The sequence below is a fragment of the Mastigoproctus giganteus genome, chromosome 5 (genome assembly GCF_048544385.1).
Source record: "Mastigoproctus giganteus isolate SK-2022 chromosome 5, ASM4854438v1, whole genome shotgun sequence".
In the NCBI taxonomy this organism is placed as follows: Eukaryota; Metazoa; Arthropoda; class Arachnida; order Uropygi; family Thelyphonidae; genus Mastigoproctus; species Mastigoproctus giganteus.
The window spans coordinates 113,791,010-113,808,307 of record NC_143579.1 but is presented as its reverse complement, the minus strand read 5'-3'; the positions used below and the strand labels follow the sequence as shown (position 1 = coordinate 113,808,307).

General features: G+C 37.1%; 1 protein-coding gene across 1 annotated transcript in view; it reads right to left on the bottom strand.

The window, feature by feature from the left end:
- Positions 1-17,298, bottom strand: part of LOC150085648 (ELMO domain-containing protein 3-like) — a 236,720-nt gene that overhangs the window by 136,484 nt on the left and 82,938 nt on the right. The window contains exon 7 of the mRNA XM_090374635.1: positions 15,810-15,932. Coding sequence (XP_090230761.1) covers positions 15,810-15,932 — 123 coding nt within the window. The remainder of the gene's footprint in view (positions 1-15,809; positions 15,933-17,298) is intronic.

Genomic DNA, 17,298 nt, shown 5'->3' with positions numbered 1-17,298 from the left:
AATCAGTCGTTTCTCCCTTCATGAATCGGGGATACATTTGTATATCTCCAGTCAGTGGCAATGTCTCCTGAATCCAAGGATACTCTCATAATTATGGCTAAGGGTTTGCTTACTTCCTTTGTTACCTCTCTTAATATAACTGGACAGATCTCATCCACCCCAAGTGCCTTTCTTATGTTTAACTTCTCCATAACAATTTCTCCTCCACTTTCCTCTCAGTTATTACAAAATCATTAATTCCCTGTTAGTGTGAAAAAACTCATTCAGTTTTTCAGCTACCTGGGCAGAATCATCAGCAGCAGTCGAACCATCGATATCAAGTGGACCAATCTGATTCATTCTCTTCCTTCTTGAGTTTACATAAGTAAAGAACTCTCTTTGCTGTTTTTCTTCGCATCTTTTGCCAGAGATTTCTTGTAATATGCCTTCACTTGCCTAACCTCCTTTGTGAATTGATTACAGACTAGATTATATCTACTATGGGCTTCTGTGTTTCCTGATAATTTATATACATCTCATGCATTTTTCTTCTCTGCCATGGGTCTCATTAGTTCATCTGACATCCATTTAGGCCTAAACCTCGAACAGTATTGATTAGTTGGTATGAAAAGCCTAGTAGTTTCCAAGATTAATTCTTTGAATGCTTGTTTGTTATTTGAAAGCTATTGGCGCAAGAGCAGCTTAGGCTATAATGCGCCTAGCCTAGGTAGGAGAGTTTTGTATATCAGCATTTTTTCACTTTACTTGTGGTTTATGGCAGAACCAAGACTTTGCTATATATATTGTGTAGTTTCTCTATAAAAGGTGTACTTTTAATTTTATATGTTTTGAAAGTATCCAGTTAACTTGAGGAAGGAGAAAACTTCGGTTATATTTGGCCGGTCATCTAAAATTGTTTTAAGCATGAGATTGTTTTGTTTATTCATTATTAATTGAAAGGCTCTTTGACGTTCTCTATGAAATTTTGGGCAGTTCACCATGAAGTGATGTATAGTCAGCGGAACTTGACAGTTTTGGCATTGAGGGGGATCTTCACCTCTGAGTAGGTAACAGTGTGTCATATGTGTATGCCCGATTCGCAATCGAGCGAGGATCACTTCTTCCTGTCTATTCGATCGGAAGCTAGTAGACCATGGTCGAAGTGTTTCTTTTATTAGGCGAAGTTTGTTGTTAGTCTGATCTAGCCAGTGTTTTTGCCATTGTTTTATACTGCTTTGGTGGATCAAGGATTTGTAATCTGTATATGGCATTGTATGAAAGGCATAATCAGATGTGGAAGCTTCTTTTGCTGCTTTGTCTGCTCTTTCGTTTCCAGTTATTCCTGTGTGGCCTGGGATCCAGCAGAATCTGATATTGTGCTTTCTTTGTAATACCTTTGATACTGAAAATTGGATATGTTGTAGGATTGGATGTCCTTTGGTATTTGCGTTCTGCAAGGCAGTAACAGAGCTAAGCGAGTCCGTGAAAATAATGCTGTTTGCTATCTGTTTATGTTTGATGTGGTTTATAGCCATTGAAATGGCTTGTAATTCAGCAGTAAAAATACTGCATTCTTTTGGGAGTTGTTGGATGAAGGTACGATCCTCAAAATGAATTGCAGCTCCTGCACAAGTCTCTGATTTAGACCCATCTGTATATATGAAAGTGTGATTTGGATATTGTTCTTTGTATGCTGCATATAACTGCTGGTAGTTTTTTCTGGATAGAGTGTTTTTCCCCCAGGTTTGAAAATACATATCATATATGGGTTGAACTATGCACCATGGTGGAATTCTTTGAATGCTTCCCATTTAGAATTTCCTATTGGTGACATCATCAGTTGGTCCTACAGTACACAATTTAAAAACTGTCTGAGACCACCATAGTCACATTTATGAAAACAAAAACCCTTCCCTTTACCCCTGATGGTAGTAACATCTTTAAGTAAAGCCCACATCAGTACACTGTGATCACTGCCACCTAGTGGTTCCTCTATCTGCATATTCTTAATGCATGAATAATCACTGCTAATAATTAGATCAAGAGTATTACTCCCTCTGGTTGCCTCTTGAACATGCTGCTGAAGAAAACAATCATCCAAGAAATCCTCAAAAGTCTTGCTAATGTACGAGTGATCAACCCACAGTTCCAGTCAATATCTGGAAAGTTAAAATCCCCCATTATAAGAAATTCAGATTTACTGGCCCACTCTATTTCTCTGTACAATTGTTCATTGTACTCATCAGAGTCATTAGGCCAATAACATACTCCTACTCTCATTTTTGTTGTTTCAGTGCTTATGTCACACCAAACTGACTCAACATTGCACTAACCACCCATGTTAACCTGAAGCACTTTTATAGTTAATATAAATAATCTGAAAAACTAAATCATTGAATTGTTAAGCAGGCAGTGTTTTTCTTTTTTTCCTCTTGAAGTTCAAATGTTTCAACTGACTTAACCATTGCTGTTTCTGATTTTGAAATTTGTTTTCACAGTGTGGTGTCTCAATCACTGTATAGCTATGCACTTATACTTCATATAAACAATCTGAAAAACTAAATAAATTTTTATCAATTTTTGTAACAGAAGGAGGCTTTTTGCCCTCCTCACGTACTATGTGAAAAATGATGCAACTGTCAGCATTTCTGATTAGAATATTTATTTTCCCCCTGTAGTGTTATTTATTTATGCATCACGTAAATGATCTAAAAAACTAAGTTGATATTTACTGATGTTTATTATATTCAATTGATAACATCAGACAGCTTTTTTTTTTTTTCAGTGTAGAAATCACAAAAGTTATTTATACTCTGAGTGAAATTAGAGTGAAGTATTTAGACACGCCATCAAGATCTCATAAAGGCATTTCAGATGGTAGAACTGAGAAGCTGTTAAACCTTTCTGAAGAAATTGGTTGGGGGGGGGGTTAGAAAACTCTTACAAATAAGATAGTTTACATCTATTCAATATTCGGTGACTGGGTTTCACTTTAAACAAATAAACTAAAGGAGTTTGTTGTTATTATCAACTAAACAAAAAAAAAAAAAAAAAAAAACTGATATCAAGAAATACTGCTCTGAAGAGCAGACAGAGAGAATTCAAAATTTCAAAAATGCATTTAGCAGGAAGAGCTTCCTGCAATATTTTGGATGTTATATCTCGGCCCATAAACAAAATGTCAGAAAAAAAAAGGAATTCAAAGTAGGTACTCTAAAATACAAAACATTTTTGTTTATTTCAACAGCAAGTTTTGTGAATATATTTTGACAGGACAAATTGACTCAACATTGCACTGTTCACCAGTGTCAACTGGATGTGCTGCCTTAGATTTTATGTTCCCTAATTAACAGCATAACTCCTCCTCCCTTCTTTTTCCATCCTTTCTGTACAAATTTTATTCCCCATATTCCAATACTGCATTCCTTATACCTGTGTGACACCACATCAATGATATCCCAACAATATTTGCCTTTGATGTCTTGCCCAGTACTTCAAATTCATCAAATTTATTTACTACATTCCTAGCACTGGTATACATGCAAGTATACATGCACCTGTTCTTACTCTTAGTTACCCTAACACAGCCCACGTATTTACTTGTTCCATGATGACTCCCAGCAGTTCTTGAAATCCCCAACACCTTGCTTTCCAGGCTGCTGCTCATTCCAATAGAAGCAGTGCAAGAATCACTTTCGCCTCTGCCCGTGGCTACTTTTAACCTTTTAGTCTGTGAATCTCCCCAAGCTAGCAGTTTTCCGACCCACCTAATACTGCCTCGATAGCAAGCAAATATTCTTGCACCCTTTCTATTTAAGAGTATCCCATCCCTGTAGAAGCAGTCTCTCCTGTTAACAAGCACAGACCATGCTGAGCAAAATTCTATCCCACGAGCCTTGTACAATCTCTCTCTCTAGGGCCAAATTGACTGACTGTCATTGGTGCCAACATATACAACAGTACCACCTTTTATACCCTTAAATGATGATATCTTCTCTACAACTTTTGCCCCTGGCAGCCATTCCTCATATCTGTGCGCATTTTTTTTTTTCCAGTGTTGAAGTCACAAGAGTAACTTGTTTGTTGTTGTTGTTTGTTATTTGTTTTTTAGGAGCATTAGCAACTAAGGCCATATTGTTCCGGGAATATGCGGTGGTCATTCCCTTGACCTTTCCGCATCCTCCGTATTTGGTGGTAACGGGCTCGAACGCTGGTCTAATCAAGAAGTGTGCTATGCACTGCTGCTCCTTCCCATCTGCCTACGGAGGCGCCTCAAGAGTAACTTGTACTCTATAAGTTACTATATCAGAGGAATCGGTTATAATTCCAGGAAAGGAAATTACGATGGCTTAAGATTCAAAATGGCCTCTATTAACTAGGTAGATAACTCACATAGAGCGAATACAACTGAATTCTGGTATACCTTTAAAACACTAATCACAGAAGCTCTGGAGGATTATATACCATTAAAAAAATGCTCCACAAGGAGGATTCCAAGTTGGATGAATAATGAAGTTGGCAGATTACTTGAGCAGAAAGATGCCATGGAAAAGTTACAGAGCAATAAAAAGTACTGAAGCCTATAACAGCTACAAATTGATCTGTAATAGTGCCACAGAAAAGGTTAGGCTGGCAAAGGGGGGGGGGGGGTTAAGGAATTTTTCACATATATAAATGCAAAGAAGAGAAGGACAAACCAGATCGGACCCTTATGTAATAGACGTGGGATAGTTAGATATCCCATCTGAAGTTGCAGATGAACTCAACAGTTACTTTGCATCGATTGATTGATCATTTGCATCGATCATGAGTTAAGGAAAGCTTTTTTTGTGCCAATGAGAAATTATGGGAGTGAAGTAGAAAAAAAATGTAATTAATGATGTTGAAATTTCACATATTTATTTAATGAAAAAACTTTTGAGCCTGCAGCCCGTAAGGCTCCTGGTGTTGATCGCATATACCCTATAATCTTAAAGGAGACTGTAAGTGAGTGCATTGAACCATTGAGGCAAATTATGAGAGCATCACTGGACTTGGGAGTGATTCCATTGGATTGGAAAAGTCCCACTGTATCTCCAGTACATAAGGGCAGTTGGGAAATTACCGGCCAGCCGGTTAGTCTAACTTAAGTAGTAGGGAAAATCATGGAGAATGATCAAGGGTGGAATTCAGGTTCATTTAGATAGAAATGCAATTCGAAAGCATACTCAGCATGGTTTTGTAAAGGAAAAATCGTGTTTAACTAATCTGGTTAGCTACTTTTACAGGGTAACTCAAGAGCTGGACTTAGGAATAATTTCAACATTGATTTCAGCATTGTTTATTTGGATTTTGGATGGATTAAGGCAGGAAGCAGAGGATTGTGATAAATAGTCATTCCTCAGATTGGGTTGATATAAGAAGTGGGGGTTCCCCAAGGATCAGTAATAGGACCACTGTTTTTTTTTTTTTTTTTGATTTTCATAAATGACATCGATGAAGGGATAGAGGGCATGAAGTCTAAATTTGCAGATGATGTAAAGATTGGTAGAGTAGTTAATGATCACTGTCAAGCACAGCTTCTTCAGAGCGGCCTAGATAGACTTCAGAATGGTCAGAAAAATGGCAGCTATGCTTTAATCCAGCAAAGTGTAAGTTATTGCACTTGGGGAACAGTAACCCCAAAATAACTTATACACTTGGTGGAGTTGAACTAAAGCTGGTAGTGGAGGAAAGGAACTTGGGTATTGCGATACAGTCAGATGTGAAGTTCTCTGAGCATTGTAGACTGGCTGCAAGGAAGGCCCATGGTGTCCTATCGATGATTTATCGAACGATTGCTAGTAGAGATAAGGACGTAATAATCCCATTATATAAGGCTATTGTTAGACCACACTTGGAATACTGTGTTCAAGTATGGAGACCGCACATAAAGAAAGACATTGCACTTCTTGGAAAGGTCCAAAGATGGATAACTCGCCTGGTGAGATTGGCTAAAGGGCGTTCATATGAGAAAAGACTTTGAATATGTGGGTTGCAGAGCTTGGAAACTAGGCACCTTAGAGGAGACTTGACTGAGGAGTTTAAGGTTCTGAGAAGCATGAATAAAATGAATGAGGACAAAATTTTTCAGTGATCAATGATTCTAGAACAAGGGGCCATAATTTCAAATTATGGTGGGATATGTTTAGACTGGATAACAGGAAGTTTTATTTTAGCCAGCAAATTATAAATTACTGGAATAAGTTACCTACATGGGTGGTAGAGGCTGACAGTTTGGAGAAATTCAAAGGTCAGCTGGATAATTACCTACAGGAGGAGGGAAACGCATATGTTGTCTATTTACTTTTCTCTTATTATTTTTTTTTTTTTTAATTTTCTTCTTATTATTATTATTTTATTTTAATTCTTATTTATTTTATTTTATTTTTTTTTTTTTTGACTAGTGCAGCATAAGCCATAGGCTTCCTTGCACCATGCCATTGCTAATACTAATACATACCCTGGTCCTATCCTTTTTGGACAATATATTTCCCATTTCCCTGACAATAGAGTCACCAACAACAACAACTAGATCCTCTAGGACCAGCACATTCTGCCTTGGGGATTGCTACTGTGTTGCTTGATTATCAAGCACAAGCTCTGGCATTGATGGATTCTCACAATTAAATCCTTTGAGGGCATCCACCCTGTTCTTCAAGCTCTCATAAAAGCCCATAACAATGCAGAGTTGGCATCTAACATCCCCATGCTCTTTATATTGAGCATACACATCCCCCTTGACAATATCATGTCCTTCCTGATAGCTCCAAAAACATCAAACAAGCAGTACATTTCATAAGGCTGTGATTTAGAGACCAATCTCCCCTCAATTCTCCTACGTGGTTCGAACTCTCAAATGACCTATTTTTGATACTATATCTATGCCAAATCACCGATACTAAAGTTCTACAAATATTAATGTCATATGTTAGGGCCTATGTGATAAAGCTAAGTTATTAAAACACATATATTGTGCTATAAATTACAGTTTATAAGCCTCTTCTGGTACTGATTACAGAGCTACATAGAAACCTCCAGTTAGCATTAGCATTAGTAGAGGCATTTGATGCAAGAAAGCAAGCTTATGCAGCATCAGCCAAAAAAAAAAAAAAAAAAAACACCACTTCCACTTCACCCCTCCGTTCGTTCAAAATACCTGTCCAGCTGAGCCTTAAACTTATTTAGGCTATCAACCTCCACCACAAGGGATGGAAGTCTGTTCCACCAACCAACCACCCGCTGGCTAAAGGCAAATTTCCGCACGTCTATCCTACATCTGTCTTTCCTCAATTTGAATTTATGCCCTCTCAGGTGATTATTCTGAGCTAGAGGAAGAATCCCATCAGCATTGAGCATGCTTAAACCATTCAAGGCTTTATACACCTCTATCAGATCACCTCGCTGGTGCCTAGTCTCCAGACACTGTAATTTGCAAAACTTAAGCCGTTCTTCGTAAGAGCACCCCTTTGTTCCATTCACTAATCTTGTTGCCCTTCTCTGTACTCGTTCCAGCAGCTCTACATCCTTCTTGAAATGAGGCCTCCAGACCTGTATACAGTACTCTAGGTGTGGCCTGACCATCGCCTTATACAATGGAATAATCACCTCCTTATCCCTGCTGGAAAAATTCCTGTATATCATTGACAATACTCCATGAGCTACTCTTGCAGCCCGTCTGCACTGCTCAGAGAACTTCATATCTGCCTGCACAACCACCCCCAAGTCCCTTTCATTCTCTACCACTGTCAGTGTTGTACCACAGAGTTGATACGTTGCTCTGGGGTTGCTGTTTCCCATGTGTAGTACTTTACATTTGTCAATGTTAAACTTCATTTGCCACCTCTCAGCCCATCTGCTCAACCTTTCCAGATCCTGTTGCAGCAGCATAGTGTCAGTAGTGTCCTTGACAACCCTGCCAACCTTTGTATCGTCTGCAAACTTGGACATTAATCCCGATATACCATCATCAATATCATTTATAAATACAGAAAACAATAATGGACCCAACACTGAGCCCTGAGGGACTCCACTAATAACATCAGTCCACGATGAGCAGTGTCCATTGATTACCACTCTCTGTCTTCTCCCCCTCAACCACCCCTTTATCCATAGCAGTAATTTGCCTCCAATGTCACACTGCTCCAATTTGTGTAGCAGTCTTCCATGTGCAACAGTATCAAAAGCCTTTCTAAGATCCAAGTATATAATATCAAAGTTATTCCCTGCATCCAGTTCTTTTGTGACTGCATCATAGTATCCAATCAAGTTGGTCAGGCAAGACTTCCCCTTAACAAAACCATGCTGTGTCTGAGCTATAACTGAAGTCTTGTCTAAATGATCCTGCAGTGCTTCTTTAACCAGTGCCTCCATTAATTTTCCTGGAACAGAAGTTAAGCTCACAGGTCTATAATTACTTGTGTCAGCCTTTGATCCTCCTTTGTGAATTGGGGTCACATTTGCACATTTCCAGTCTATGGGTACCTCCCCTGAGTCCAAGGAAGCTCTCATAATTATGGCTAAGGGTTTGCTTACTTCCTTTGCTGCCTCCTTTAATATAACTGGATAGATCCCATCCACCCCGGGTGCCTTTCTTGTGTTTATCTTCAACAGTTTCTCCTCCACTTTACTCCCAGTTATTTCAAGATTCTGTAACTTACTGCTAGAGTTGAATACACCTCTGGCATTCCCCTCGCTGAATAACTCCTCATGTGTGAATGTTGATGCAAAATATTCATTTAGTTTGTTAGCTACCTGAGCAGGATCATCAACACTTGACCCATCAATATCAAGTGGACCAATCTGATTCATCCCTCTCCTTCTAGAGTTTACATAAGTAAAGAACTCTTTGCTGTTTTTCTTTGCATCCCTTGCCAAGGATTTCTCGTAATCTGCCTTCGCCTGCCTAACCTCCTTTGTAACTTGGTTGCATATCAACTTGTATCTATCATAGGCTTCTGTGTCATGTGTTAATTTGTAAGTATCCCATGCATTTTTCTTCTCTGCCATATGCCTCATTAGTTCATCTGACATCCATTTTGGCCTAAACCTTGAACAATATTTCTTAGTTGGTATGTAAAGCCTAGTAGCTTCCAAGATAAGTTCTTTGAATGCTTCCCATTTTGAATTTGCTGTTGGTAACATCATCAGTTGGTCCCACTGTATAGAATTTAAATACTGTCTCAGTCCATCGTAGTCGCCTTTACGGAAGCAATAACCCTTCCCTTTACCCCTAATGGTAGTTACCTCTTTGAGTAAATCCCACTTCAGCACACTGTGATCACTGCCACCTAGTGGTTCATTTATCTGCAGATTCTTAATGCATGAAGAATCACTGCTGATAATCAAATCAAGAGTATTGCTCCCTCTAGTTGCCTCCCGAACATGCTGATGTAGAAAACAATCATCCAATAAATCCACAAAAGCCCTGCTAGTGTGTGAGTATCCAGCCCCCAAATTCCAGTCAATATCTGGGAAATTAAAATCTCCCATTATAAGACACTCTGATTTACTGGCCCATTCTATTTCCCTGTACAGTTCCTTATTATACTCATCAGAGTCATTAGGCCTATAGCACACTCCTACTCTCAATTTTGATCTCCCAATGTTTATGTCACACCAAACTGTCTCCACACTGCACTGTCCAGCGATGTCGACTGGCTTCACTTCCTTGGTTTTTATGTGTTTCTTAACTAATAGCATAACACCTCCCCCCTTCCTATCCTGTCTATCCTTTCTGTAGACGTTATACTCCCCAAATTGCAGTTCCGCATCCCTTATATCTGTGTGACACCACGTCTCTGATATCCCAACAATATCTGCCTTCGATGTTTTGAGCAATACCTCAAATTCATCAAATTTATTTACTAAACTCCTAGCATTGGTGTACACACAAGTATACGTGCACCTGTTTCTATTCTTAGCTACCCTAACACAACCCATGTGTTTACTTGTACCACAATGGCTCCCAGCAGTCTCTGAAATACCATGCATCTTGTTTTTCAGGCTTCTGCTCATTCTAATAGAAGCAGTGCAAGAATCTCTTTCACCTCTGCCAGTGGCTACTGTCAATCTATTGGTCTTTGTCTCCCCCCAAGCTAGCAGTTTTCCGACCCACCTAACACTGCCTCGATAGCATCAGCAAATATTCTTGCACCCTTTCTATTTAAGTGTATCCCATTCCTGTAGAAGCAATCTCTCCTGTTAACAAGTACAGTCCAGGCTGAAAAAAATTCTACCCCTTGAGCCTTGCACAATCTTTCCAGGGCCGAATTGATCGACAAGGCTCTATGTTGTGCTATGTCAATTCTAAAACAACGGCAGCAAAATTCAAATGTTCTTATCGATACAACACAATGCTGGCAGAAGTTGACTGAGGTTTTTAGGCAATTACAAGGGCCTAGTAAAGAATAAATATACCAAATTAATCAGGAAATCACAAACAAATATTACACTACTAAATTTAAATAAAAAGTTAGAGAAAAACAATAATTTCAAATAGTAGTAGTAGTAGTAGTGGCATGTGATGCAAGAAAGCAAATGTATGAGCTTATGCAGCATCAGCCAAAAAAAAAAAAAAAAAAAAAAACACCATTCCCTCCAAATGCCTGTCCAGTTCCTCCACAACGACAGATGGAAGTTTGTTCCAGCAATTAACCACCCGCTGGCTAAAGGAAAATTTCCGCACATCTATTCTACATCTGTCTTTTCTTAATTTGAATTTATGCCCCCTTAGATTCGTAATCTGAACAAGTGGAAGGATCCCATCAGAATTCAGTGTGCTCAACCCATTCAAGGCCTTATATACCTCAATCAGATCACCGCGCAGGTGCCTAGTCTCCAGCCACTGCAATTTGCAGAACTTAAGCCTCTCTTGGTAAGAGGATCCCTTCATTCCCCTCACCAATCTAGTTGCCCTTCTCTGTACACACTCAAGTAAATCTACATCCTTCCTAAAATGAGGCCTCCAGACCTGTACGCAGTACTCAAGCCGTGGCCTGACCATTGCCTTATACAGAGGGATAATCACCTCCTTTTCCCTGCTAGCAAAATTCCTATATATCATTGACAAAACCCCATGACCTGCCCTGGCAGCCTGTCTGCATTGCTCAGAAAACTTCATATCTGCCTGCACAATTACTCCCAGGTCTTTTTCATTTTCTACCGCCTTAAGTGTAGTACCACACAGTTGGTAAGTTTCTCTGGGGTTACTTCTACCCATATGTAGTACTTTGCATTTGTCAAGGTTAAACTTCAGTTAAATCAATAAATAAAGTTTCACTTAATGGCTTTCAAAAAAATGCATAGTTCTCTTAGCCTCATCAGCAGACACTTGGAATTTATGGCATGACAGAAGGGAAATTTGAGATGAACTGTAAGGACATTACCAAGAATTTTTAAGTAAGGGGAAACCTAAGTAAGATCATGGACCTTTAGAAATTTGGTCAAATAAAGTGAATATGTTAGGTTAAGCATAAAGGTTGAGCATGGAAAGTTAATCCCAACATAAAGTTTCTTCTAGATTCACAACCAACCCATGGCACTGTAGAACTACAGGTTTCATGTATTTTTGTGTTTGGGTACACATTAAAAAAATCAATTAAAAAAAATTTTATAGACCAATAATAAATTCTACTGTAAACCCACAAAAAAGTGACCTTTGGCATTGTGGCCAAATCTGCTTAATTCAAACAGAAATAGGTTTCACAGCATGTACAGGTAGCCCTCGTTTTGCACTGGTCTGATTTGCACCGATTCGCAATAGTACTAATCACTAACCACAACGCCATTTTTATTTTTTATTTATTTATGTTTGCAATTTTTTTTATAAAATTGAAAGTTTAAAATCATCAGACAAAATTTATCACCAACATACTGTGCTTTTTTTCATGCACTGTTCACGTGATTTAGGACAATCTGAGCCAATCAGCAATTAGCGCATCCATATCAGGGACGAGAAAGATTACCATCCGCAAAGTAGCCACTCGTGGATGTGGGTGGTAAAAGTCATGCAGTGAAGCATTCAGTTGGTTTTTGTTTACACTATTTACATGTGGTGGAAATTTATTACGCTAACATTTTTTATTAATTGTGCCATTAATGAATTAAATAATAATAATAGTGATAGCTGTGTGCAGTTTTTGCCAATTGTGTTATAAAATGTTTAATTTAATAGAATAAAGAGATGCCATAGTCTCTTCATTCTATTAAATTAAAGTCTGGTAAAAGAAGTTCATTGAATCCTAGTGCAATATTCGGAGGATGGAATCTGGTGAAAGCTGCCCTAATGTGTGTAGGGCTATGAATATGCCTCCATCAACTATTACTACAACTATGAAGAATGCTAAAAAAATAAAACAATCAATGCAAAGTGGTGGGTAAACTTTTTGGTGCCCAGAACCTAACCCTGTGATTTATGAATGATTCCATTATATAAAGGGTTCCATTTGCACCTGTCCCCCTGACATAAATAGAAGGCTACCTGTATTCATAATGTGCAATGCTTGACATGTTTGGGGGTTCTTTCAGAACATATGGAATAAGACATTTCAGCACTATAAGCATATTGCAGCCTTGTATACTGGTCAATATCTTGCTCTAGCAATATCCTCCACATTATCTGCAATTACAAACCTGCTTCCTTAAATTTCTTAATCATTTTTAAGGCACTAATTGTTGTCTTTGTACCTTACTACAATTCTTTCACTAGCAATACTTTCTCAATTACACCACTGTGCTACGCTACTTCTGATAAATTTTATTGTTTGTCATCAACAAAATATTATTGAAAGTCGAAAAAGTACTTTTTATGCTTTAATACACATCTATTTATGTGGGATTATTATATTATTATTATTATTTGATTATTGGGATTAGTACAGCTCCAAATGGTGAGTACCATAATAAATTAAGCTCTGCTATCATATTGAGTCTATTATAAATGGTATTTTAAGAAATCTACAATTATCATCATAATACAAAATACTATTTAACGCACCTTTTTCTGCACCGTCCTTTTAATCTACATTCCGTGATGTCAAATTCCGAAACACAACTCTCACAAACTTAGTTAAATATTTTTCCAATAAAACCCACATTTCCTTTTTTAAAAAAAGTCTTTTTCATAATATTATCCTGAAATTTTCCCGTACATTTCCTAGTAATACATGTAAAAAATACTCATATATTATCAACCAAACCTGCATTAAAATTGTACAAAAAGAATTACAGAAGAGATATAATAAAAAATATCACTCATTATCCCAAATACAGTCAGTCCTCGTATAGCACGATAGTTGTGTTCCTAGAAACTCTCGTGCAATGCAAAATCGTGCAATATAAACAACAGGCCCTATGGGAAAAATAGGGTTAGGTGCCGACCACCCAAGACTGAACACACATTTGTAACCAAAACATTACCAAACACAATAAATAATCATAATAAAATACTTACGTTATTACGACTATTACGTAATAAAATATTGCTAATGCTTTTGCTTCTATCGTAAGCAAACTTGTTTTTTGTTTGATCTTCTATCCAAACAGATGACAGCCATTCCATCTCTTCCAATTCTTTGTGTCTTAATCTAATGGATTTTAATTACACTTTGAGTTGTTCCTGCTATGAAAGTTGTTTTTATTTTCTCTGCATTCTTTGTAATTCTCGGCGTTACTTCATTTAGGTCTGTAGCACATGTAATATCACATGGTCTTTCATTTCGCTCAAAGCGTTTCACAATTTCATTTCTCTATCGACAGAAGTGGACTGGCCATAAGCCTTACCGGGGAAACCCTGGTGGGTGGAGGCCGGTGTGATTTTGGCCATAAACGCTAGTATGAGGCCACTATAAATTTTCCCGGGTAAGAATTTTTGACCCAGTCAGCCTCTGTTTATCGATATTGCTTTTCTTTTTCTCTCTGAATCTGCAGTGTCTTCACCAGGATGCTTCCTTTTCACACCTTTTAAGTATTTTACTCATTTGTAGGAATAAAGAACAATTACAAAACGAGGAGGCACGCTTGATAATACACATAAACAAAGCTGCGTGCATGTAGCAACTGAATAAACAACACCGTAAAGGCAGAGATACGCTATTAACACCTCACATTTTACTAGGGGTTACTACCATAAAACAATAAAAACAATTTCCAGTTGCGTTTCTGCTAGTGGAATCTGTTATAAACTGGTAGTAAACTCGATCTAATTGCATTTGCGATTATACCGATAGCTGGAATTGTGTTGCTTTTTACGTTATTATGGTGAAATGTGGTTCCCCTTCACTGATATAAAAAACATGAATACATTTTCAGAATCTTCTCTTCATTCCTATTGTGTTGCGTTCGGTTGGGGTGATTCTGCTATTTATAAATCGTGTATGATCGAATTCGTGTAGTGCAAACACGTGTTATACGAGGACTGACTGTACACAGATTAAGATTTTGCCTAAACCATTTTCACCATCCAAAATAATATTAACAATCCCCCCAAACACACCTCTAATAATAATTTACGTATTATCCTACCTTATCATAGTAATTTTTGCAACCAGTTCCACCACATATTCAAAGGTACTGACATCACCCTCACATTCTCAACTTACAATAAACTTGGCTCATTATTTAATTCATACAAAGACACACAAAAATATCATATCAACGATATGAACAATATTATTTACCTAATAAAATGTCAACCTAACTGCAATGCATGTTACATTGGTAGCACAACTTCAAAATATTTTTCTATTAAAACATCAAATACACGCGCGTACTACCACTACAATAGTTTTAGGACAGGTCAAACCACCACAGAATTAGCATCACATGTTCAATCACACCCACTTAGTAGACTCAGCCATTCCCATTATCAAATTAAAATCCAGTTTTAAAATTTTCCAATATGAAACCCTAGTCATAGAATGTTTCCGCTGCCATTCCAATCTCCAAGTATTAAATACCAAACTACCTTACAACATTTCACCGGCTTGGAATCTCATGCACCTGAGATTTCCACATGTAACCAGGAGCATCACAGGAACTTAGCTTTCTTAAACACACGCGTTTACTCTCAACCCATCATTGCCAACTGAAAACGTGGATAACGAAAGCCACTTGTTATGGCTATTGGCCTCCAGTATTAACCATCATTTTCAACTTTAATATTGACAACCAAGGATGAAGGCGTGCACTTCTACTTCCTTGTGCATGTTTCAACTTCTGTTTTTAAAACCCCAACTTACTTACTCCTAATTTAAATTAAAATTATCATCCACCCTATTCAAACATCAATTGCATATATAAAAAAAAAAAAAAAAAAAAAAAGTTGAGTACCATAATAAATTAAGCTATGCTATCATATTGAACTCCAAATAGTTAATTATTTCTCTAATGCTAACTAATGCACAGTTATGGAAATAACTAATGCTTCCTATGCATTAGTTATTTCCACAAAACTGAATAACATTTAATTATTATTATTATTATCAGCCTTATGGTGCAAGGAAGCCTGAAGCTTATGCTGCACCAGGCAAAAAAAAAAAAAATTCTGAATTACCCTGAGAGTGAGAGAGAGAGAGAAGTAAAAGGGAATCACCAAGAAAGAGAAGAATGAAGATATCCAGCTCAGGACCTTGGTGACCAAGCCCATAAGTATAAAAAATTAAATAAACAATTTTATTATAAAAACTAAATTAAGCAAGTTTTTTTATATTATATTAAAAAAACGAAAATTTATGCTTCCAGTGCAAATGGACACAGCCAAAATTAAAATCAGTATTACTGCAATTAAAATCAGTATCACTGCAGTATTATACCTTGAAATCCAATATCCTCCCAATGAGAACCATAACGAGGACAATCTTTTCTTATCCCTGTTAACTGCTTATACACTGTTTGAAGGACACGAATGTGAAGTGGCTCTTCACTATCAAATGGACCTTAAAATAACATGAATTAAATTAGGATTAAAAATATATTACATATGGTAGTATTATTCCATCAATTGTATTCTTTTAAAAACTGAAGTTCAAAAATTAAATAACAAAAATTATATGCATGTTTCCTCAAAGGATAATATTCATGAAAGCACAATATGCACTGCATTTCCTAAAATTAATAGGGAAAACTGCACTGTTTACTGCTGATACTTCATTTGTTTTATGGAGTTTTATGCAAAAGAGTTTAAAGTAAAGTGTATTATTTCTGTTTGTTTTCATTTCTAGCAAAAAATTAAAAGTAACAAAAAATTATAATTAGTATTAGTCTAGGAAAAATGATGCAAGACAGCAAGCTTAAAAATCATCAGCCAAAAGACTGGGGATCAGAGAACAGAAATCTATTTCATCTGCCCACACCCCCAAATAATCTGACCAATCTTCTTTATATTTATTCTGACTTCCTACCTCCACTAGGTGGAAGTTTATTCCAATAATCAATTACTCTCTGGCTGAAGGCAAACTTCCATATATCTATTTTTCAACCATCCTTTTTCAGTTTAAATTTATGCCTTCTCTTGTGTGTTGCTTGAGAAAGAGCAAAGATGCCAGCAGCATTTTAGTTGTTTACTCAACCCTTCTAAAGCCTTAACACCTCAAAGAGATCTCCATGCATATGCCTAGTTTCTAGATTTTGCAATTTATAGAGCTGTAGTCTTTCTCAATAAAAAATAACCTTTTGTGTCCCCAACTTACCCTATTTCTGTTCTTTGCACCCTTGAAACAGATATAAACCCTTCCCAAAAAGATGTCTATAGATTTATGCAGTACCTCTGCTACCTCTTTGTCCCTGCCTCCAAAGTTTCTATATATCATTAAAAGAAATATAAAGAAATATATTAGTCCTTACAGCCTAACTACACTACTCAGAGAAGTTTGATACCAGAGTGTACAATTATCCAGGCTCTTTTTCAATGTCGGCTAGTTTGAGTTCAGTGTCACCCAAAGGGTATGCTATCCTGGGATTACTGTTAACAAGATACAATATCTTGCATTTATCTATATAATAACTCAATTACCATTTTTCAGCCCATCTGAACAATTTATCTGCCTCCTGATTAAATCCCATACTCTGACAAATGTCATTAACTACCTTGCCTACCTCTGTATAAATACCAAACAAACAGTAAACTTAAAATAGCTAACTAAGGTCATTATTAAAAGTAGCAAAAAACCATATCATTCTTAAATATCATTAACAGCAAGGAACCCACCACTAAATTTTGTGGGTTACCTGTCAACATGGGTAAATAACTATAAATGGAAATATTCCATCAGCAGCAGCAGCTGCCTTATTTACTCTTACCTA